The sequence below is a fragment of the Mycetomoellerius zeteki genome, unplaced genomic scaffold, assembly GCF_001594055.1.
Source record: "Mycetomoellerius zeteki isolate Tzet28-1 unplaced genomic scaffold, Tzet1.0 scaffold221, whole genome shotgun sequence".
In the NCBI taxonomy this organism is placed as follows: domain Eukaryota; kingdom Metazoa; phylum Arthropoda; class Insecta; order Hymenoptera; family Formicidae; genus Mycetomoellerius; species Mycetomoellerius zeteki.
The window spans coordinates 344,127-370,282 of NW_017257184.1; the positions used below are offsets into that span (position 1 = coordinate 344,127).

A 26,156-nucleotide genomic window follows, 5' to 3' on the forward strand; every position below is an offset into this window, starting at 1 on the left:
CGTTGCCGGCGTCGCGACGGCTCCCGCAATCGCCGGCGAAAACGTGCTCGCGGAAAATACGGTCGCGCGGTCACTGCACGTCGCTCTGCTCGCCGCTTTGGAAAACTCGATTCGCCGGCTACGAATGTAATTCGCTCCGTCGCGTTGCCGCCGGCTCACCGCGTCGGAATTTCGGGCTTTTTAATCGGGAACCGATGAGAGGCGAACCGTCGCGGCCTCTGGCTCTCCCCCGTATTTTTTTCCTTTTTTTCCTACTTTCGTGAATCGAGCATCGCTGTGTAACGCGAGGCGTTGTTGTAACTGCGACGTACGTAGGTGAAAAATAGTCAGTCTGACGAATCGGTCGCTTTATCTACGCCCTTCTTTTTTTAGGGGGAACTTCGATCGTTAGCACGTGGTCTGTGATAATCCTCGTGAAAGTGGGGTTGCTTTAACGAAGTCACCGACCACTATGTCCACCTGTGGATAACCATACGAATTCGTTCGGTGACTTCGGAGTACAGTGTGTATTTATGCGATTTGTGCTATTATGTGCTAACTGTATGACAGTGTATAATCTTCTTTCGTTAGTAATTTTACTAAAGTACTGATTCATCTTGCAAGATTGGAACAAACGATGTATTCTGTTGATTAAATTATTATTTGTGCATGAATTACTACGCATACTATATTCCACTTGAACTTTCTGTGCTGATCATAATCATACTATAACTATTTATCAACAAGTTGATACTAATCCGAAGTCGAGGAATTTAGTAAAAAGCATGTGTCTCTGATAGTATATATGATGGAATTGTAACAATTCCCGAGCGTCAAATGACCACGTTAACTGACCATTATTTTCGGTTCGGCTGTTAACACGTGGCCCGTGACGATTCTCGTAAAACTGTAGTCGGATCGTTTTAACGAAGTCAAGAGCCAGCGATTACACCTGTGGATAATTCCACGAATTATTCGCGTATTTAGACAGATCGCGTTTTACGGACTCTTACATTTCATGGGTCGAAATTAAGACGAACGACTGCATCTTAACTGTGTGTTCAGACGAAAGTATTCCAAACTTATTATAATACTTCCTATTTATTGAAGCTTGTTATTCTTAATTAATTATAAGATTTCTGTGATCCTCTCTGTAATATTATTAGGAGCTGTTTTTGTTTAATTTTATTTATTGAAAAAGATTATTTTGCTACGAAGAATTTAATTCGAAGTCGTTGAAATAAGACTACGGAATCATCTTACATAGAAAATAAAACTATATAGTTGCACAAATGTAATGTACAGAGAGTTGTAAGATTTAATGACTACATCAAGTGCGATTTTTCATGCTACAATTGACGAAACTAGAAAAACAGGTGTATCGTTGCAATGACTATATTAACGATTCAAAACCAACAAGTGTCTTAAATCAACAAGTCCGAAGTATCAAGGTCAGCCCAGGACTATAGAGGCAGAAGCTTGCCGACGGAAAGTTCTCATTGTGGTGCTAATTGGCGGCTGTTTTGCGTTTTGGAATATTACAAGTGATATCTATATTTTCCATAATAACCAGATTGGAATATCGTTACGAATTTACCATTTATATTAGTTATATTAGATAATCGCTTTTCTCGTAGAAAGTTATACATATTGAATTCGCGTGCTTTGATCGTAGAATTGAGATTTAAAGTTCGTTGTATCGGAATTAAAATTGGTTCACCGTATCGGAATCCGGCGAACTTATCTGTTGCATACTGCAAGTTCTCATTCCTTTGAATCTCGTTCGCTCTGTGTGAGATCTGAGGATTTGTATCATTAAAATTTTAGTCTATAGACTGATGTGTGATTCATCCTTTATTTTGGCGAGAATAATCTCAACACTTTGTAAAATTAAAAATAACGTATTGTACGTTATCATTTTGAAAGTGTCCAAAAAAGGTGACTAGAAAATCTATGCTTATCCAAATCGATTAAAATAGTTTTATATGTTATTATTACTTGATATACTTTGTTAGAAGAAATGATAAACATATAAAATTAAATAAATAGATGTCAGGTCAAAGAACAGAATACACAAAGCACAAATACGATTATATTTTAAGAGAAACGCTGCAGTTTAATTTTGTTTAAACGTTTGTCGCTGAGAGCGATTTAATTTTTAATCTTCGTGGAAACAAAACTACCTGTCATGCGTGTAGTTCTTCTCGTCCAATAAACATATCACGCTAAATCTCTGTCCGTCTGAGCTGCGAAATCCCGTCACACGGGGGACCATTATCTGACAGACGAAACGACGTTAATTATTTCTGCCAAAGGACATACGATAAGTGCGTCGCGAATTACGGTTTCGACATAGGCACCTTTGAGATATGGTAATCAAATATAATTAGCTCACTTTCTTAAAAATACATAAATGATCAATTAAATTGGTATTGTTAAAAGGAGAACAAAATTATTAGCACAAATCATATTTTCCATAAAATATTAAACAAGAACGATTACTAGCGTATGTGAATTACTCCTGTTGCGGCAAACTCGCAGAGAAATCATAAGAGACTCGTAGGAGAAAAAAGAGTTAAGTTACAGTGGATTGTCTGCTTGAGTGGATACATAAGCCGAAATATAATACCTGAGATATCGAGTTCATTCTGTAGTAGCGGAAAATTTGCTACAGAGTTTGGTGTGGATCAAATTTCACTGAAACCATTGAGATTTTACAATAGAGAAATGCAAGAAATAGTATATGGATTCCTGGAAAAATAAAACGAAGAGAGATATTACGTTGCATTAATACACCTGCTTGTCGTCATTTTTTATACTTGGAAACGAAATAGCGTTCAAGTGAAGAAACTATCACGATACTGTCTACACCGCCCATGTTATCCTTTTATATATAAGTATCCTTTCAAGTTTCTCCATATTTCTCAATGGTACATCCTTGAAATGACATATTAGGGGATAACTGGATGAGGATCGAAAATATCAGCGGCGAGCAGCTGCCGAAGTGAATTCGAGTGCTTCGATGTCGTCGATCTCTGGGGAGCATTAAGCATCTCCTTACTCCTACCTTCATCCGTTCACGGCGTCATCGAATTCCAATTATGTCGCAGCATCGAAGAGGTTCCATACATGGCAGCAGTCCCGTTCCGGGTCATCCAAGCACGACCGTTTCTGCGTCCTCCATCTCCTCCTCCGCCGCTCACGAGGTACAAACGAGAGGGATACCTTTGCCCGGAATGGTACCATCGCGCTCGATCCATGCTAGTCCCATGCATGGGAATCCGATCCACGGGTTCGTCAACCCTCTTGGACCAGGCGGTCTCGTTCACCCTCCGCCTCCCACGCATGTGGTGGCTGCATCCGGAATTTCTCATCATCCGAACGTTCATCAAGGTATCGGAACTTCCGCTGTGAACGACGATTATATGTATAATATTCTAAAGACCATGGAGGCTGTTTGGAAACAATAGACACTTCATTGAGATGGATTATTGCCAATGGAATGTTACTATATGTATCGGAATTTTTCCTCGTCTATACACTTAAACGAATTTAAAATTAAAATTTTTTAAATATATTTCTTTCTAATATTATCGATATAAAATACCTCACTAACTATATAAAAATGAAACTATTTCATTTAACTATAATTAATGTTTTAATCTTGAAACATTCACTATTCTTCTCTCTTCTGCAGTATGATTTTTAATATCCACTATATGTGTGGCTACTAAATATATTACAGTTAAAATAAAGATCGTTAAAGTTTTATGTAATAAATGTCACAGAGTTTAATTCGAAGACGGATTAAATCTAATCATAATCGTAAAAAATGCACGTCAGAAGCTGGACGGTTATCAAGCGATGGCGTTCCATCAATTATACGTCATAGGCGCACAGTGAGAAGCTGGACGTTCATTGATCTCGCGAGGATCGGTAGAGCGTGTAATTGGGCCGCGTTGATAGATGAGCTATGACGTATTCGACGTGTTCGCGATTAAAAAATAGACGAACGCGTAATGTCCACTGAGTCCGAAATTGGAAACTTGTTCCAGGAAATATTCTGAACGCGCCGCTTCCTTGTTTTATCCTCGTGATTTACCTCGGTTTGATACGTCACGTGTAACCAATGAAGAGGCGCGAGGTCTATACGTTGCATTTGTTTGCTCAAGCCTCGTTTTATTTAGGCCGTCATAAAACTACTAGCCTATGCTTACCTTGTCAATATATTCATTCATAGGCCTACTTCCATTATAAACAACTCATTCGTTCACTTTGCATTGATAGAGCATTAATCGTAATATTTTTAGGCAGAAGGAAGTTTTGAGCATAAATATTTATATATTTAAATATTTTTAAATATTTGAATGAAGCACAAAAGTGATCGTTCCAAATCGCATTAGATTTATATTAAAAAATTATGTACGTATTAATAATTATGTACATACAATATTGCAATATTTAAAATATTACGATATTAAATATATCGAAAAGTTTTATGACGTAAAAATTTGTTTGAAAGGTTTTAACATGGCAGTTTCTACCTGTTGAGTAAAATGCTTTTGTTCTGTGAATATTAGAAGTTGTTTCATCAGCATAATTCTGAAAGATTATCGGTATTCCTCCGAAAGAATATATCGATATTCTTCCGATATGTTCACTGTTTTATCAAATATTGGAAGCTAAATGAAAGAAATCTCATATCAGTGATGGCACTTGTTCCTGTGTTTTTCGGCGATTTATTTACGCAGCCTCCAACGGTCTTTTGTTAATTGTGACGGGTATTTGGTACGTTTTGTTACGCGGATATTCACTCGAAGGCACCGAGAAGATATTGCCACCGGGCTCTCCGTATTCATCGCACGGTTCTCCGCTGAGGACACCGATGAGTTCTGGTCACGGTAGCCCCCAAGACTCACCACACGTGGCCAGACATCGTAGGGACTCCGAGCATTCATCTGGCGCTATATCAAGACGTGGTTCGTCGGATGTGGTTTCTCCCTTGCCGGAAGGTCATCCTTTAGGCTCGCCAGACGGTCGCGGCCGTCGACGCTCTGACTACAGCCCTCATCAGGGTAGGTCCATACGCGATGTGACAGCAAAAAAATATAAGATTAAGAAGGCCAAGCTCAACCATATTGTTTGGACAGTGATGTATTGAAGCGTCAGTGTAAATTACGAGGATTACTTTAAATTTATAAGGGTTTGATGTATTTATTATGATGTAGTCTTAATAGGTTTTTCAGGCGTCTTTAGGCAGAATGACGCGGCAGAATGATCAATTTGCTTTGATAGATTTGTTGTTAATCACATTTAATTCTACAATCAGTATTACAGATATAATCAAAAGAAAAAATTTAAAGAAAAAAGTTATACAAGATACAAATAATACAATCTTTTATTTTATCTGTAGAAATAATAAAATATATTATGCTATTTCTCTCTCTCTCTCTCTCTCTCTCTCTCTCTCTATAAATAAAAGAAAAAAATTTTTATAATTTTTTATATTTTTACTATATGTATTATTATTATTATATAATTTAGTATTTATAGTTCATGTAAATTATATGTATACACGCATAAATTAAAAATCTCATATTTTTTTATTGTTTATAATCGATGTTAATGGTCTTGTTGTGTTAAAATTGATGAAGATTATTGATCCAAGTTTTATTGATCATAATAATTAAATACATCTTTTCCTTTACTTAAAATAAATAATTGCAGGACAATTGCTATTCTGTCGTATGTGCTCTGTTCTGATTGTGAGAGTGACTACGAGCGATTGATCTTACCGCAAGCGCGTCTGCACTAGGCAACCTTCATTTACGAATTTCCTAAGCCCTTCAAAACCTCGTAGAACCCTATGCTGCCCTTTGATCCGACGAACCGTGGTTTACAACACACAACTCCGCCATGTATTACTCGAATATAACTGAGGGTTGTTACTGTCAAAGAGAATTGCAAACACATACGTTACGCTGTACTTTAAATAGTTTACAGCTTTATATGCATATTTATAATTTATTTTTCTCGGTTATGGTCTCAATGCTACATACATACATATATTGATAGGATTTAAAAACTGAAGACACAGATTTTTTTATGATGTTGTGATAGTTTTCTGTGACCCGTTTGATATTAATTACAGAAATTACACGGTTTCAAACAAGATGAAATTGCCAAAATACCGAGGATACCATGAGATAATATTCCGTGCTTGTTATAATGAGAAAGTTCGTGTTATCTAAAGGGAATTCGTATCATACAGTATAAACTAACTCAGACAATAAATTAAAAGTTATATAACAAAATATATTATAATCGATATACATACATTTGACATGCACGTATAATCGCTTTTAGAAGCAGATTGCTATTACATTGTTACCGACCAAATTACGTTATTATGAATTTTTCAGCTTTTAGTAATTTTGCTTTTTCTTTGAGATATTAAAAGCTTTTTATAAAGAATATTGAGCATTTGGTTGTCAGAATCAAAGTCTTTTAATAATAATTTTTTATTATTAAAAGAGTAAAGGTTGTGAAAGGTGATTATGAAAATATAATTTAATATTAATAAAATAAAATTAATAAATGTATGTATACGCGGAGAGAATTTTTTCTTAGAATTTACCCTGAAAATATAATAGTCGTGGGATAACATTGTATTTCGAAGAATTTTAATGTAAATCTCTCTCATTCATTAATAAAACTACAATGTATAAAATAAATTTGATCAATTTTACTGAAGTGCATGGTAAAAATCTTTAAAATATTGTATTGTACCACAAAGCTACCATATTTTCAGGGTAAATTTAAAAAAAAATTCTCTTCGTGTATATACACATACATATGCACAATATAATACAATTTTTATAAGCAAATAAAAATTATCTATATATTAATCCATTTTATTGATTTTTAATACAGGTACATAATATTTATAAAAAATTAAAAAGTGTGACTAAAAATTAATTAATAATATTTAATTTTTTTTTTAATTAAAAAAGGTATACATATATAAAAACAAAATTGTTTTAATTAATTTTTTATATCTTCGATATTATTTTTGCAAATCTTATTTTCTTAGAATGAAGTTTAACGTGATGAATATTTGCATTTAAACAGCCTGGAGAAGGGAATGGCTTTCAGAATGAATGACGTTTTTGCATGTGTCCATTTCGCTCTTGGGATAAATACTACGACCAACAGTTTACACCTGTAACTAAAAGGTTGAATGAGGTGCGCTGGAGTGGTGGAGGGTAGTGCGTGTCGGTGCGTTGCACTGAGGGGCGCGAACGTCATAACTCGCAGTTACGGTTGCGTGTAGAACCGGCCGGGCCCGGCGTATGCTTTTGCTTTCTCAGTAGATTGAGTTTATCACTGTCAGACATAGTAACGAGAGGGCAAACAGCAAAGCAGAAAACATTTGTGCTTCCGCATTGTACTTTACCCTTTTAATGCCATTCAAGCATCCTAGCTATTGCTATTATGTTTCATCATTTTATCATTACCGAGATAATGATAACCCAGATGAGGATACTGTCAGTTTAGATTATATTCTCACTCCCTCGTAGAATGTGCGATTGATGAGAGTCGTCAGGTATTAACGTCCATTTTTTTAATAATTTTATCAATAGATATTATTATTAATAAAGAGTGCCGAGATAAATATATCAAAATTATAATTTCATGATTCCGTTCCAGCTATAGCGGGAGATCAATAAAAATATCGTACAACTATCTATCGAAAAATATCGACGCCAGATTTATCGTCAGATTTCTTCTGGGTTTTTCTGACCATATTCTTGGTATTTCGTATTTCGGTATGATCACGAATATCTGTGTGCGAAAGCGGTTCATCGAAAATTTAGACATTCGACCACGAGAATAGACCGTAATCTCACTAGCACCTTTGAAAATTGGGACCTCGTTAGCGACGGACGGGGAGAAAAATCGAATGATTTTTTTTGCAAAGGACGAAAGGTTATTCACCGGTCACAACGGTCACCTCTTCGACAGATACGCGCAACCGCGTATACGAAAGCTACTTGCTATTTTCTTGTCACGTCCAAGCCGTCTGTCTAGAAGAAGAAAAGGGTGGAAAGTTCAGATAAATTACGGTAAAACCGATGGGATCTTCGACGCGAATGACCGCGTCATCCGTAATATCGAATATGAAATAATAATGTATAACGAGCGGATTATTGTGGTAATAACGATTTATTAAGTATTTATTACATTATATACTAAAGAAACTTCAAGCTCATAATAGCAAAATGTACATAAATCATATTAAAAAAAAAGAAATTCATAACAAATAACATGTTTTACAAATATTTTTCACGATTAGCAAGTAATTCAATCTTTTTCTAACACCGCAAAGTTTTCGGATAAAAAATTGATATAACAGCACTTTTTCGAACAATGTGTCATACTTTATAGCGAAATTGAAACTTCGCTCTTGCATGAAATATATACAATACAACCTCTCTGTAATATGATTTTATTTAATTTATACATTTATGGCTTTAAAGCAAAAGCGCCCACGAATTAATTTAATGAAATCGCAATAAATTTATGATCTGTTATATCTGTAATGCTTTGGTTTCACACAGTTTCATATAATTATATTATTGTATCGTTTTCAGTTAATTTCAGGATTAAACGTTGATTTCACTTTGGCAGTTTCCAATGTTAAGTCGTCTAACTTAAACGAGGGGGACAGGGTGGAATAGCGTGAGGGAAAGGAGGTACTTAACATCGCATCGATTTGCATAGAAAGTATCTGCTTTCCGTGCAAATGCAGTTTTAGAAGAACCATAAGGCTGAAGAGAGTCAATTAAAATGGTGATCTGATCTATCGTTTTACTTGTTTTTCATTCATTTGCCTCTTGTTTTCTATCCTGAATTGGCTACTTTCATTGCAAACATTATTTTCACTCTAAACAGGCAATAGAATTACTTGTTAATGCCCGTTTCTATGAATGAAGATTAATCTCGGTTCAGTTTACTCTTCATCTCTTTCTAGTTCTAAAAATTAGGAAAAGATAAAGAATAAGTTATATAATTGAATCGAAATTAAAATTGCTCTACATATTGGTAGAAACGGAAAACACATAACTGTATTATTTTTGTGCTTATATTTATTTTAATCTTTATTATATTATAGATATATTTACTTGTTATATTAAAATAAAAAGCTTTTAGACTCTTATTTTTAAAAAATTTATTAAACATAAAAGTCTTCTCTGGATGGTGCTTTTCACTATATAATATGTCTTTCACACTATATATATTATGTCTTTTAAATATATTTTGCATTAGATTTGTCTTTTTTTTACTACTATATATAAATATACGTGCAAGTCGTACTCGCGACATATACATAGATTAATTTTAGTTAAAATATATAAGGCATCTTTTTATTAATTTTATATTATGGAAATGAAGACAGTAGAGACACTCTTTGATTTAGTTTTCTTGTCAACGCAAACAAGTGTAGGTTGCAAACGAAGGATGGAATATTTCATTCATTAACCGAGGGCAGTGAAAGAAAAAAGAATATACGGCGTCATAGCATAGCAGAGAAATGTTAACCGCATTTTTATTTGCAAAACTTCATTTGTGACTTATTGTATCTAGGATAGTGGTACAACATATATTTTTAGAATCCAATTCTAATTTTTGAATAAAGGACAAGCGATTCGATTACCGATATTTCTCGGGTAAAATGTACTATATTTTTAAAATAACGTCGTAGAAATTAGCGCAAAATGTAAAAAATCACACGATGAATCTTTTGTGTCAGATTACGTGTGCTACATTGATATCATAAAATAGAAAACATTAAAAGTTTCGATTGCGGAAGAAAAAATGTGCAATGATGAACTTTTTGCAAGGCGATTATTTTAGACGGATGACACATGACAAAATAATAATCTGTTTAATAATATTTTATTTTAGCATTCTATTTAGTAGTATTTGCGCGTTTTTTATCCAATAACATTCATGCGTTCTGAGTAAGGAATGGGTCTCATTAGGATGTTTGTTGGCTGGAATTGCATGCGACACATGCATGACGCATGCATCGTTGTCGCAGCCAATAAAGAAGACAAACTGCGCAATGTACAATCTCTGCATTGCAATAGATATCGAAGCGGCGGAGCCGCGGAACCGCTGCTCGACATGCGAAAATTATCTCCTAGTATGAGCACGCAATTGTGAAACATCGTTTTCCCCCTCGGTTACCTTTCATTCGCCATTTTTTTCATTTTTCGCTCTCCCATTTCTTCCTTTTAATTCTTTCTCTCGGTCTCCTTTTTCCCTTGCTTTTTGGCTGGCGGTTAACCATTCTCAATTCCAATGCTCGATACCCATTCGCTTCGTCCTGTTTCACCCAGAAAACGAATAGAAATTTGTAGAAGACGCCATCGGTGAATATCGTTTACGGTCAGCGTATCTTATCTCAGAGTTGAAAACGTAGATCTACGTATCTATATCGAGCGGATATATGAGCGGATTTAGTGGCGGATCGAAGCTGGAAAGAGCACCGCTTTTCGGCAATAACCGGCTTCAAACTACGTCTTTACTCGTTCATATATTCCGGATACAAATATATTCTGCTGACCATGACATTCGTCACCTAATCAATACCAGTGATATTTCAGAGAATTTTTCAGTAATCGCAATTTAAAATTGAAACCAATTTTTTTATTATCCATTGAAGAAAAAAGCATGTCAAGAATTTAATATTATATTTTGCGTCGAATGTTTTTAAATAAACGTGACAAATATTAATTTTATGAAGTAAATAAAGTATGTTTTGTTTGATTTACATAAAATATTGTTTTCATTATACTGTTAGAGTGCAATTAATAAATATGCTCGATCGCGAATTCTAATTTGGCTTCATTTGAAATATTATTCGTCATTTCACTTTAATTGAAAATTCCGCTATTCTAGATGTAGATTGGGAAAATATCATATTTGTCGGCTGTCTAAGCCTTTAATTAAAAATTCTTTCGATTGGAGAGGTTGTTCCAAGGCTGAAGAGACCCGTTATGTAATCGATAATTTCCATTTTGCCTTAAATTGAATTTATGCACCTCTATTCTCAACGTAGATTAAATATGGGCAGATACGTCGCCCATCGCTTAATATCGCTTAAAATTAAGAAGTTTTTCGCACAGTCACGCAGCGAAACAAGATTCTTCATAAAGTCGGATGACGCGGCTTTAATTAGTTTTAAACTCTTTGCAACATCAACTGTTCGAACTTTCGCAGTTACAGAGTCGCGAAACAGTGCTCCCACTGCTGTTGGACAGTAGAGGAAAGGCAAGTTCAGACTGGAAGGGGTTATACAAGCACGTAATTAACCGTTGCTGCTAATGTTCGCTCTTGTTTCTAACAATGTCGTTGCTAGCCTGTTTTTTTATAACTTTGGGAAAGAGAGTTGTAAGTCGATGATTATTAGTTCTCGAACTTGGAACTCGTATATTTAAACTTCTGCAAAAAAAAATTCCGTTGGTCTCCTTTGATCTTAATTCCAAGACTGCGCGTATTACTGAGCTTTGCAATGTTGCAATTATATACATATATATTCCGATCCTTTTCCGGACTTTGTTTCGGGATATTCGTATAGAGAACTACGAGAGTTGATTTGCCGCTCTCATTGTGCTCCTTCCACGACTTAATCGCATTAAAACCAACTGAAAGTTCCCAGGGTTATGCGTCAACCAGCGCAGTGGTGTAGGTCGTCCCTGATTTTCCATGAAATCCGTTGACATCCAGCGAATCCTCCTTGATGCAGTTGAACTCGACAGCGAGATCGATTTAATACCATTCCGACACTATTATGCTGTTCAATAACTATTTACATAAGGCATTATGTATATTGAGAACAAACGAATGGCGATACCAAGTGTACGATGATGCATGATGTGTGATACACAGTTGACACTTTATCGATAAAATTCATACGCTTCGTATATGAACGGAAGTTTGAATGAAAATTTTTTGGAACTCAGCACCGACGTGGCTTTTTGAAAGATAATAATGATCCCTAGTTGTAAGACTGTAACGAAGAAAGTTTGTGACTTGGTACGAAGCATATAAATGATGCATTTCCATCTATTCATTCTTGCGCAATATCAAAGAAATAACGAGATCTAGTAAATCTGTAATATAATAGGAATAATAAAGTAATGGAACGATTCGAGCATGCGAAGAATGAAAAGCTTTATAACAAGTAGAGTACAAGCGAAGTAATATGATTTTTGTTTCCTTTCATATTTATATGTGCGTATATTCTATTTCGATTTATGCGGTTGTCTCAAAATAACAAAGAAGTATTTCGATAGCATCAGTTCAAATAAAACATGTTATTTTAAAGAGGATTTGTGAGAAATTCAGTAACAGTAAAATATGATACTTTATTAAATTTTTATTTTAAATTAATTCTGACAGAATACACTTTCAATTTTTAAAATAATGTGTACGTTATAAACATAAATTTAATGTTTTTTTAATTCGAAAAATCACGCCTGATTAAAAACTATTTTATAAAAAGATATACATTGAAAAAAAGATTGGCTGCTGCAGCAAATTAGATGGTAAAATATGGCATAGTATTTTTAATTGGCTGTAGCAGTCAATTTTTGGTTGCTTTAACCTATCTGCAATGTCAGTATAGGATTTCAATAGACTAACACAACCAAAAATTGACTGCTGCAACCAATTAAAAATGCTATGCCATATTTTACCATCTAATTTGCTGCAGCAGCCAATCTTTGTTTTCAGTGTAGGAATAAGTTCATTTGGAGCGTTTTCGAAACACTTATTTAAAAAGAATTTACAGACTGATATCTATTAATCTACAATGTAGCTCGTAATAATTTTACTAAAATACGCAATTTCTCTCTCTCTCTCTTTCTCTCTTTCTCTCTCTTTCTGTTAATTACGCTCTTTCAAGAGCAAAATGTGTACTATAGTTTGCCATCGTTATCCCGTTCTAATTCATGGACGGTAATAGCGCACAATTTGCAAACAATTTGCAGGAATTACATGGCAATTCCGACGCGTGGCGCGGCACCGGTGCCGTATCGATCAATCATCTCCGAAAAAAATAAGCGCGTCGTGTGGTACGGATTTTCACGTTACCGAAACGTTATGGTAAAAAAGTGATTTACTATTATTAAAGAATAACTGAGCGTCTTATTAAAGATATAATAAAAGGGTTAGTAATATGTATGGATATATAGCGTGTGTAACGCTGAAATTTATGCTCGAGTTAATTGAATGCGCCAAGTAAAAAGATTGAAATATAGCTGCAATGGTTTAGGCAGGTTCAATGAGTTATGTTCAGTTATATTATAGCAGTAAGGAGAAAGCTTTTTTGTGGAAGACAGCCCGTTACGAAAAAGCTGGTCTCGGTATCCGGGAAAATAATTTTAACCGTAGAAAACTGTCGCTGTATTAGTAACGGATGCGCTCTCGTCTCTCACATGAAGAATTAAACTGCTGTGCATTTCCGCACATTGCACAGGAGTCTGAAGTTTTCATCGCTGTAATATTTGCGTGTATTGTTTTTTATAAGCGATTTTTGTTCCGGCTTTATATTCTTGTATATACAACAGCCGCCATGTACTCACCGTCCGATGAGTCTACGTTCGTAGTGCATTAGCAGTAATAAACTACGTATGAAATGCGTCGGTATACGTGTATAATGAAATTTCGCACGGAATATTGCAAAAGTTTTTGGTGTCTAGGGTTGGACAGTCACGTGAATACATACGGCTAACTTCTATTCCGTGGAGACGTCGCATTATTATACGCCATTTATTTTCTAAAGTCGCTCTCCCATTATTGCGTTTCACGCGGAGAAAAAAAAACAAAAATCATACATGGCACAGAGTATAGAGTTTTAATGGTAAGCGCTCGAAAGTTTCGGAAGTAGGATGAATTTTCTGATAATAACGTGATAAGTGAGATGGGATAGGAATTTAAAGCTGATGTTGAAGTACAAAGGCATATAAAAGTATCGAATGCAGCCTGAATATATCTTGTACAAAAAGATCTTATACTGAGAGAGAGAGAGAATAAAATAGTTATAATTATCATAATTTAACTATAATTTATAGTAATTTTTTGGGACAACTATATATTTATAGTTGTTTTGATCATGCATATATGTATAATCAGTTGTGTTATTAATAATAGTCACACACACACTGCTTGAAAATTTTCATTCTTAATTATAAACACCAAACACTTTTCTTTCAATGTACAAATCAATATTATTAATAAAATTTATAAAATTAAAAAAGATTATTAAGAGAGAAGCGAAAGAACTTTCCGTACCATAATCGGTTTCCATCGAGAAAAAAAGGGAGGCATATCCACAATACTGTGCATTTGAATTTTCTACTTGCGCGGCGGAGTTATTATCTGTCTCTTGAGATGCGCCGTAGAGAAATAAGAATATGTACTTCTCGTGAACAACGCCGTTACGTTTCTACGAAGGAAATCTTACGGAAATGCATCGCTTTGTAGTTCCTTTCACGCGGGATATTTTCCTTGCCATTCCCGTTTTGTTTCTCACGTTAGAACAAGAGTTGAAATACACTCTCGCAGCGATCGTCTTGCTGAAATCATTTATGGAGTACGAAGACGATGTCTTTTCACGTAAAGGCAATTCTTTATTGACGCGAATTTCTTACGAGAAGATAGAACCTGGTTGTGCGTATCACACCGCGCCTCGGTCGATTTTCCTCGCGTACAATAAGGATATTGTTCTCGTGTCATTCCCTCGGGGTGTAAAATGAAGCGCGTGTAGTTTTGTCGAATACGTGGAGTTACAAAGCGGTCTGCGAGCGAAATCTCGCAGTAAGGACTCGAAAACGCAACTGCTTGGTACTCGTCTCACGTATCCGCATCGCGCCGTGCGTCTCACAATTTCTCATTCTGAGGCTGCGATTTTCCGCGCCTTTCATACTCTCGACTTTTTCCCCGTTTTCAGCTTTTCTCCATGCTTCCTCTTTTTGTCTCGTAACGGGACGCAGTTAGATGGAGGAAAGAAACTATGTCTACAGAACCGGTAATGGAAGAGGGGTTCATGCGCGATCGAAAGCGACGACGACGACTTCGGAGCCGATGAGTCCGAAGTTTATCGGAAATTCCATTTCGGTCGTGTAAAGTTTCCTACCTCCGGCGTTTTATGCGCCGTCTGGTTTCCCGTTTTCCCTTGTCTTCCTTTATTCGCCTTCATCCTTTCCGGTTATATTATTCTTCGTTTTCCCCCTTTGCACCTTCATTAGTCTTATCGCATATTGTAAAACTGTCCGTTATATAACTGATGCGATTAACATGTTCTCGTATAAAATCTGTTGTAAGAAAAGAGATTTTTAAATAACATAAAAAATTAGCTAACATACGAAACGGCTATTGAGAAATTTTTTTACATATTTTGTATATTACTTTTTTTCGTTTTTTTTTGTTTACGTAGATTGTTTACGTAAATTATAATAATTTGCACGCGAGGAAGGATTTGAGTAAAATCACTACCAATGCGTATTGGACAACATATATTGATTGAGAGTAGATAATTATATGCGGTTTATAATCCCTTTGTAATGCTTTGTGATTAAGGTTAATATTACCACGATTGAAATTTAATAATAAATTATTTAGTGTTATATTGTATTGGATTTTAGTTATATTCCAATAATTGTCACATTTTGTATATGATATCCTTTATAAATATTTATCTTTTACAAATGTTTATTATATTGACAATTAGTTTTTTTAGATAGAATTTTTACTTTTCAAATTTTCATGAAAAATTATTTTTATATTCAAAAGTTTTTATATTTTTGACACATTGTTATTAAAATATAATATTCTCTCGTAGAAACTTGTAGAAGAATATCTTTAGTAAGACATAATATATGCAAGACTTTGCTCGATCATTACCGCAAAATCTCTCTCAAGAATTTAGTTGGAACTTTCCCTAGTAAGAAGTAAACCGAAAAAAATTTACTAGAGCATGTTTGAATTTTAAAGATAAAAGTTTAGTCTTTTTTGATCTTTCAAAAATAAGATTGCAAAAAGAGCTTTCAGTGACTTATAATTTTTATTTAACTTTCATTAAAGCAGGAGAGTATTTTTATGTACCTAATGTTTTATTGGTTTTGCAAAAAAATGTTTTGATTTTAGCATATCTACACTAAAAAATTTTTTCGCTTAAGCATCTAAAAATTTTGTTAATATAGATGAAAATAATTTTGTTAAACCATTAAAGTAATTATGTAGAACGTTCAAGCTAATTGTTAAAATGTTAAAACTTCTTGCGGCATTGCTTATTATATTTGAGCATCCTACATAATTAATTAATTTGATAGTTCAATAAAATTATTTTTAGATCTATATTTAGCTAAATTTTAGACTACAACCAAATTCTTCTTTTCATGTATGATTAAGTTCTATGTAGTAGTTTTTTTAGATTTGTTAATTTCTTATAATATTTTTTTTATATAATCTCTAAATCTAACACTAATATAAAAATCAGTAAATGAATGTTTCTAGAATTGTATGTTCGTGATAAAAATTACATGGATGATTTTTGTTCTCGTGAAAAGGATTGAACACGCGCGAATTGAACCAGCTTATTAAATTCAGATACGGATTAAATTAACTCGCTGTCGGGGAGCTCGCTACCTTTCGTTAGTTGAACAACTCTATCTTTATTTGTTTTGAGATCGAGATACCGTGTCGCTTCGAACTACCGTGCGGAACAACAATGAACAAAGCGTATAACTTTCAGATAACTTTGTCGGCCTGCGTTCGAACGTAATCCACTTGCGAGGCTCCGTAGAAATCTTAGGAGAAGTCAAGTTAACGAAGTTTACAGGAAGTTGAGCGTTATTTGGCACGGCATCTACTGTCGCAGTTATCCGCGTTTCGATTTGTCCGTAATGTTTGCACCTTCGACGGCGCTGACGTTGTCGATGGATTAAGATGGTGCTTCACGGCAAACGCGAATTAATTACGTGATAATCTTATGTTGATGTATAATATTATAGTTTTCTTTATTATACATTGCTTGTATTGTGGCGATTATTATGAATATTATGAATACATTTCTATTGACTTTGCTAAATGAAAAAACGATTGTCAAATAATTTTACTTAGAGTCTATACTTTATTATATTTAAAAGCATTTTGTTTTCCTTACTTACTATAACAGACACTAAAAATTTGCATAATAGATATATACATATATACATAAATTAACAAAAGTAAATGCATTAATTTTTGTTAATTACTTATTAATTTTTTTGCGTTTTTAACAAAGATAAATTGGTATCTTTTTATTATTGTCTTTTTATAATTATATGATTTTTATAGCTTAATTTAATGATTGACATTTCATATTTCTATTTATTTTATTATATTTTAAGAATACTATGACTAGATTTAACTACCTATCAGAATATAATAGTGATTCATAAGTATCGTGGAAAGAAATGAGAGAATTACGAGAGAAAAAAATAATCTGTTTATCTAAAACTCTTCTGAGTTTCGCTTCTGTTACTTTTACCGAGGAACGTTCTGGAATATCGATCCAGTTCCTAATTAGCATCAAACAAGCGAAATACGTTTTTATCGAACAAGCTAACGAATGAATAAGGAATATTAAAATATATGGATTTTCCATTAGAACACCGTTTTATTAGATAATAGGAACAACAAAGTAATTTTTTTATTTTTACGTCAGAATTAACCTTTAAAAGGTACTCGCGTTTTATTTACGAACTTGAGATAAAAGGCAATTTTTGGAATTTTACAGTTTATTAATGAACCGAGGGTTCATTGATTGTGAAAGAGGGAGAAAGGAGCAACTTCGTGAGCCGTCAGAATTTTGCTTAGTCTTCCACTGATACTGTGAATCTCGATAGTCTCGTAGACAATGCGTTCTTGGCAACTTTGTGACTCCCCAGTGAATATGCGCTCGTCAGTTTTGCATGTATATGACTATCTGCATAATCTATACTAGCTAGCGTAACATGTACATGTATGTTTGCTGTGGCAGAGGTCGTTGGCAGACTCAGGTGTGCCGATAACTCATTTTAGAGAGGGGAGAGGGTGTCTTGATATTGTATATATTTTTCTTCCAATAACTCCTACAGTTCTATCTATGCGAAGGTCGTCGTTCGCGTTTCACATTATGATTATTCTCTAAAAGATTTATTTATGAGAACATTAAATCGCAGTTATTGAATTCTGAGCTTCAAAATGAAAATACTGTTTAATATTTTAGCGCGATGATTTATCGTAATGCGTTTAATAATGTCGTATATTTATATAGTTTTTTGGTCTAGATGAAAAATCAAAGATAATAAAAAATTAAAAAAGAGCATTCGCGTCTACTGCATTAAAAGCTTAACAAATTTTTTTATAAAAACATGTTCGATCACAATTTTGCAGTAAATATTTTTTTACTTTAACGTGATTTTCTTTACTTCTGGAAAATCTGTTCAGTCAGGAACACATTAGCCTTTTTTAGGTTTAATGTATGTGACAATGTGTTGTATCCTTTTTACTTTCTTTCTAATAGAAGTTTACCTAAATGTATTTCGTGTATTATAAATGACCAACATGAATTTTTAATTATATAGACATGATTTGAACAAACTTTTAATTATACTTAATTGTTAAATTTGGATAAATTTGTAATGGTATTAAAACTTCTCTGTTACTAAATAAGTTATTGGCTAACATTAATGTTAAATATTAGAATATTAAAAATCATTTTTAAATGATTTGGAATATTAACGTGAAATAAGTAGAATGTTAATAATAAATAATTATAGAAAGTTACTTTTAATATTTCGCTATTGTTAGTTTTAATATTTATTTTATTGACAGATAGATCAATGTAATCGCGCGCGGAATTGAGAGAGAGAACTAATTAAAAAACTACACTGATATATTCAATAGATCGTTATCATGGACGGAATTAGATAGAATTATTGGAACAAGTGTCACCTTGAAATCTTTCTTGATCAATCTCAGTACTTACAATTTGCGTGCAGGCAGAAAAATATACGTTGCCGGATGTAATAAGGGCGGCTTCGAAGTGTAGGTCGCGAAGTGCATAGGGGTCGATGAGAGTGAATTGCTCTCATAATAAGTTGTTGAAAGTCATTGAAGTAACGCCCCCCTTCATCTTTCGTACTACGTTTTTTAGCGAACGGGGTGATAAAGTCTTTTGAAAGTCGACGTATGTGTATACATTTAAAATCTTTTAACCCCTTGTTCGTCGCACCTCCTCCAAGTTACGTGTGATGCTTATTTTGGTCTAGATTATTGGAGTCTTATTTAGTTTATAAGTATGTCGCGTGTTATTTAATATATTTGAATAATGGATGAAACGCGGCGTGTTAAACGGAACAGTTAGAACTTTGGGAATAGTGGAAACTATTAATACAGTAAACACATGAATATGTAAGATCTGCTGCGAATCCTTTACGATGCAAATTATCCTCACAGTTTCACCGGGAGCAAATTCATCGTAATTTGTTACAGTTCTATCACTTGCAAGGGAAAGGAAAACGTCTTTTTATATAGACATAAATTTTCTGATCTTTTTAATTTAATGATTTTTAGCTTTATCTTCTTTTTGGATAATCGTCTAAAAATATCGAGTACATTGTGTTAGATAATGTTACGAATGTTACAGATAATTGCTTTTAAATTAATATTTAATAATTAAGTTAATATGTAATAATTACAGTTTTTAACTTTTATCATTAGTATAAATTCTATTATTTTATTATACTGGATTAATTATTGTTATAAATTTTGAAGAATAAAATCAACGATCAGAGGTAATTAGTTAAAAACTTTTAGGATTTCAGAAATATATAAAAATCGTATTTTATTTTAAAATTAATGATTTTTTGCAAGGTTCGTATTTAACATGATATTTTTTCATTTGCCATGTTAAAAATCCATACAATGCTGAATGATTTTGTTATTAAAGGAATATTTTTATACATATTAAAATCCTTTGAAATATATCCTCCAACGCGCAATTTGATATTAGAAATAAATATTTTAATTGAAAATATGTATTGTACAAACGCAATGTTTTTATCAAAATTAGGATTACTTTTTATATCAACAATTGTGCTATTTATCTTGTTTATTCATCTCTGTTCCTAATTTCTTTTTATTGAAATAATATCCATATTAATATCCATAATATGTGCTTTGGAAATGCATTAACAGAACCATTATGGGTTTCTTTCATAAAGGAGTATATTTCTATCACAACTGTTGTTATTTTAGTTTCCGTGCTGTTTGGCGACATGCGCTCACGAAACATCGTACATATAAGGTGCATTCTTAAAGGTACACGAACATGATGTTCACGCGTGAAAATTTTGTTGTTGCGGATATTGAATCGTTGCCAGTGTTTTTCATCTGCTTTATCCAACTGTGTTCTCTAACTTGCCATTACAATTTGGATTGTTTCCAACTGATACCTCGCGTACGGCGTGAATTTCTACGTAGTCTTTTTGTTTTCAAAGGACGTTTTATGGAAAGGTTGAGAAGAAGAGTATAATAGGATAATATTTAAAGTGACATGAAAAGAAAATATTTGAGTGCTACCATTTGTGATATTTCTCACTTAACATTTCATATAATTTTTGAGTGAGGTGTTGACTTAGTTCATATATGTAACGTGTTAGGGAAGAAGTATCACGTATATGAATAATAGCACTAATATTTTATTATGTTAATGCCTTCCACTGCTTAGCCATTCGATACACTTTGATAACTCGACGCTTTTAAGGTGCAAAAATATCTTCGTAGATTAAAATAATTTGCAAATTTTATTTTTGTCTGTTAAAAACAGTTTAGAAAACTTAAACATAAGTATACTTTTAAAAATAGTAATTTTAATTTGTTCGTGTCGGTTCGTGCCCTTTTTTATATAAGAAAATGGCGTACATAGTAGAATTTTTATTTTAAAATTGGAGTCAGCACTATGAAATCTTTTAAACATACATATTTCTAGCACACACAATTTAAAAAAATTTTTATAACAGTGTGATTAATCTACAAAAATTAAGAATTAAACAATGTGATACGAATTTGGACCGATGAGAATAAATCTAATTAAATAAGAGAATTCCTATATTTGGTCAAAGCGAATTTTAGTGCTTAAATATATTTCTGTGTGAATTTATATATATATATATATATATATCTTATTCTGCGATATTGCTTAAAGTTGCTCGCGCGATTTCAGTGTCACAAATACTCGCTATTTCGTTTTCATGCAATTAAGAAAGCAATAGTTACATCCAGTGCAATAACATACATTCACCACATCATTTGCTTTAATGTTGTAGTTACCAAGTTGAGGGAGCATTGGGATGAGACGAATTCGAAAGTCATGCAAAGGAAGACGCAGTTGGATATGATGTTGGGAGACAGTCAACGATATGAGGCGAAGAGAAACGAGGTGGAGGTCTGGCTAGCACGTATGGAAACTAGACTTGAGAGAATGCGAGCTGTGGGACACACCGCTGACGTACTCGAGGCGCAGCTCAGGGAACAAAAGGTACATCGAACTCTCTTTTCGTATTTTCGCTAGTAACCGTTGTTAGCTCTTCGAGTCGGTGAGTTTTTAATGCCACCCGTAAGAAGTGTTTTTAACGAAGGAGTATAAAAAAGGCAAAAAGAAAGATAATGCCTCTGTCTATTTGGCTTGTCTTCAATATCGAAAATATTGAGTGATCTTTGAAAGCAAAGTATTTAACGGAGATTGAAGAATTGATGTAATCTAGATTAATAGAAATGATCGAAGTGCCGTAGATTCGTGTTGGTTATATGCTCTATTATTTGAATTGTACTGAAATACCGTTGCATTGGAATGCTAGAAGATAGTCCATTTATGCTTTAAACAATATTATAAACAATTTCCTGCGCTTAATCGTGTTATAGTACAAATAAGAATTGCAATTTTGATTTTTATGAAGATATTCTATCTTTACGCGACATTGCTTATTTTTACGACAAGACGTTTCGACAGCGCATTTTTCATTTTGTATACCGGAAATATACTGATATTGAACGAGATATATCTGCTGACCAATATCATTTCATTGTACGATATTAGAAAATCTTGTGAACTAAATCCTTCTTCGGACGGAATAACATTTGATGTTAGACAAATTTTTGATCATACAGGAGTTTGTTATATTATGGATTTTTATTATGTGTGATTAACACTTATCGTAAATAATGTAGAAGCATTTAAAACATGTAAAATTCTTTTTTATTATTATGTAATATACCTACGCGAGCATTGAAGATATATTCGAAGTTTGCGAGTGCAAATATTTTCCAAAGCTACTATCTTTTCTCATTCGTAAGCAAAATTAAAGAGAGCGAACATTTTAGAATCGATCTACCTGGTAATAAACCCTTTCTAGTAATCTTCTCTTATTTTGCATACGAGGTATAACGCGATCTAAAAAAAGAGTTATAAAGGAAGCTTCCAGCGTCTCAATCAACGAGATCTCAGCCGGATATTCTAGTACATTACGCGTGAGAAGCTCTGTTTAGATTGAAAAGAACCAAATGAAATATTTATGGAATAATTTATTTCCACGGCGGTGTGCCTTTATGTCGTTTTTAAATGGAACACGTTTGCTACACTCCTTCCGAATCTCATCTTCTGAAATATATTCCGAAATAAAAGCCTATGAAATATAATTCAACATAATTATTTCATTGTTCTTAAGGCAGTTGTGTTTAATATCCTATTTATTCTCTATAACTTTTATAACAATTTTGTTTTCACGATCATTTTTTTCAATTCATCTTTGCGTGCGTTTTTATCTGTAAAAAAAAAGATTGTTTATACGGAGATTTTATCTCAATGCACTTTGCAATTCTGATCGGGACCAATCAGTGCCGACGAATGTCCAAAGAAAAGTTGCATCGTACAGTATATCGGCGTAAAACTTTTAGTCGAAGCTCTCTTCGAAGGTTTAACTTCGCCGACTTATCGAGGCTCGAGTGCAAAAGAGGCACGGCTTCTTCTAACTCAATACGAAGCCAGAGTTAGATAAGTTTCCTTTTTTCGCCCGCTGGACCACCTTCTTCGATTTCACGATCTCGTTCCCTTTCTTTTCTTCACAGTCGTTTCACGCCGAGCTGCACCAGTACAAACATCACATCGAACTTTTTAATCAGCTCACTCAGAAGCTGATAGCGGTTTATCAGCAAGACGATACGACACGAGTGAAGAAAATGACGGAAACGATCAACCAGAGATACAACAATCTTAATACGAGGTAAGTAACTAAACATATAAGATAATTTGAATGGAATCAATTAAGATTTTAAATTATATAATTAGATTGTTAATTAAATTTCAATTCAAAATACTAATGAATTTAATATGAATATAAATTAGTATTTATTTTTGTAATAAGTACGTTCTAAATCTAAGTGAAAAAATAAGTAAGCACAGAGAACAATTCTTTTTCTTAGATTAATTTAGCGCAATTTTTATTTCCACAAATTTTTAATCCCTCTCTCTCTCTCTCTCTCTCTCTCTCATTTATTAAAATATTTTATACTTAAAAATTATAAGGTCGTAAGAAATAATAATGAATAATAAATAAATTAATAAAATTTTTATTAATAGAAGATTAATTCTCCGATTTTAATAATTATGAAATCGTAATCAGAAGAAAATGCGCGTCTTTTAGGATAGCTTAGATATAGAGCAAATACGACGCGTTTACTCTGGGACTTGTATTCGAGTCCACAGTGTTTCGAGTTAAGGAACTTTGCTCGAACTGTAGATCACGGATGTAATACTGTATCGACCGATCCGTTTCCAGCATCATCAATCGTGGAAAACTACTGCACTCCGCAATGAACTCGCTCCACAACTTCGACCGGTCTCTAGACAAGTTCTTGGCCTGGTTGAGTGAAGCGGAGTCTTCGATGGAGGGATTGGAAGCGGAAGCCGATCGACTGGGTGGACGACGAGACCAGGGCGCACTTAGACGACCACAACATCAGCTTAAGGTAAGATTGTCACGTTCACGCAAATTTCACGACAAGTTTCGACACGGGATATTCTGGTAACGTAAGTGTTCTAACCTGATGCATCACAGCCATGTGTTCATCACCATTGTTAGACGAAAGATCGCTCATTTTTTAAATTGCTCGAAATGGACATATTTCGTAAGAAATAAGATATATTTTTCTTTCTTTAGATTTTTTATCTTTTTTTATTGAAATATATATCTCAATCATAAAGAAATACACACGTATATATATATATATATATTTCTTTCTTTATGATTTATGCACGTGATAGAAAAAATATTACATATTTAAATCTAAATATTTATTCACAAGTGTTGTAATTGATAGATTAGTTTGTTGCAATTTCGATGACGGTAACACGGTGCGATTACCATATATGATCAAACGTGTTCTAAGAAGCTCTTTATTAGCGTTGCAAAAGACAGAGGAAATCGCGTGTATGCTCACGCGTGTTACGTGCTCTAAAATAGGCATCATAGAGCGTCGCTAGAGTAAATAAAATTAACAGTTTTTTAAATCGACTCTCACATTTAAAAATGTTACAGAACTTCAGCATTTATCATATTTAAAGAGTACCTACTCTAAAAAATATCTTATTTAAAAAATTGATGCAAAATAGGGTGTACGAAAACCTATGAATGCAATTGCATTGCAAAGTAAATAAAAACTCATATTAACAAAATAATATTCAAATATAGATCTTCTCTTTGATACTTAATTTATATGATACCAATAATTATTGGTATCAACAAAATTTAGCTAAGTTTTACATTTTAACAGAAAGAAAAAAGAAAAAAAATTTTGCTAAGAATAATTAATTAACAAAATATTTAAACAATATATGATATGTAGATATTTCATAAATATAATTTTATGGATATTTATGGATATTTACATATATAAGTAATGAATTATTTTCTGTATTATTTGTTGATACTTGCGATTTTTATTTATTATGCAGTTTAAATCTATTTTTTAATATGTTTTAAATTTTCTTATAATTGCAATATGTGATATATCCGCACGATTCTGCTAAAGCATTTAAAATTTTAGCTGAATACAGATTTGAAATTAACTTTGTTGGACCATCAAAATAATGTAGGATGCTTAAACTGGCTGCTAGACTGTCCAAACTTTTTGCAGCATTGCTCATCATGCTTGAGTTTTGCTACATTATTATTTTGATGAGTTGATAAAATTATCTTCAGATTTGTATATATATACCTAAATTTTTAGATATTTCAACAAAATCATTGTTTCCGTATATGCAAATTTATACAAATTGATACGAAAAAAATGTAGCATAAAAACGTTTTGCCACACAGAGAAAAAGATTTCTTTGGATTTAATAAATTTTATTGTATCCAAATAAATTTATTATTTGGAATGGTCCAAACAAACCAATGTTTAAACCAATAAGTGCGATTGTTTGAATTTAAAACAATGTATATCTTTGTCTTAAATATATTATTTGTTTGAACAGATAACGTCTATCCTCGGTATTCGCGTGATCAAATTATACTGTACAAACATAATTGATATAGTATATAGTGCTATTCGTTTAATCCTGTTGTTAGACGTATAAGCCATTGTTTTCGTAATTTCAGCCAAAAAATATAATGGTTGTTCTAAGAAGGCAATTATTTACATGGACCTCTATCATAACTTCTATCATAACCTCTATCAACATATTTTGCATTTTCAAACAAATAATTTGTTTTATTGTTTGTATTCATTGTAACCAAATAATATATTATTTGATTGAAAGATATTATTTCAAATAATAACGTTATTTCTGTCAAGCAATAGAGGTTTCTGTCAAACATTCCTCGAATGAAACAACAAAATTTTTATTCAAACAAATAATATTTCGTACAAGCATATATGTTGTTTCAATAAAACAAATTTTAGTCAAATAAATAGGAATACTAAATCCAAAGAAATCTTTTTCTCTGTGGCAATCCAGAACATCCAATTTTTTATTATGCGTGAATTTTTCACTCGAGTAAAAGTTAAATATAATTTGACTG

The 26,156-nt window shown here is 33.1% G+C and overlaps 1 protein-coding gene across 9 annotated transcripts in view; it reads left to right on the top strand.

Annotated features, from left to right (window-relative positions):
- LOC108722985 (dystrophin, isoforms A/C/F/G/H) overlaps positions 1-26,156 on the top strand; it is a 477,563-nt gene that overhangs the window by 165,656 nt on the left and 285,751 nt on the right. For all 9 annotated transcript variants that reach the window (XM_018448392.1, XM_018448399.1, XM_018448394.1 and 6 more), the window contains 3 exons: positions 21,405-21,616; positions 23,203-23,357; positions 23,913-24,102. In XM_018448392.1, the coding sequence (XP_018303894.1) occupies positions 21,405-21,616; positions 23,203-23,357; positions 23,913-24,102 (557 nt within the window). The remainder of the gene's footprint in view (positions 1-21,404; positions 21,617-23,202; positions 23,358-23,912; positions 24,103-26,156) is intronic.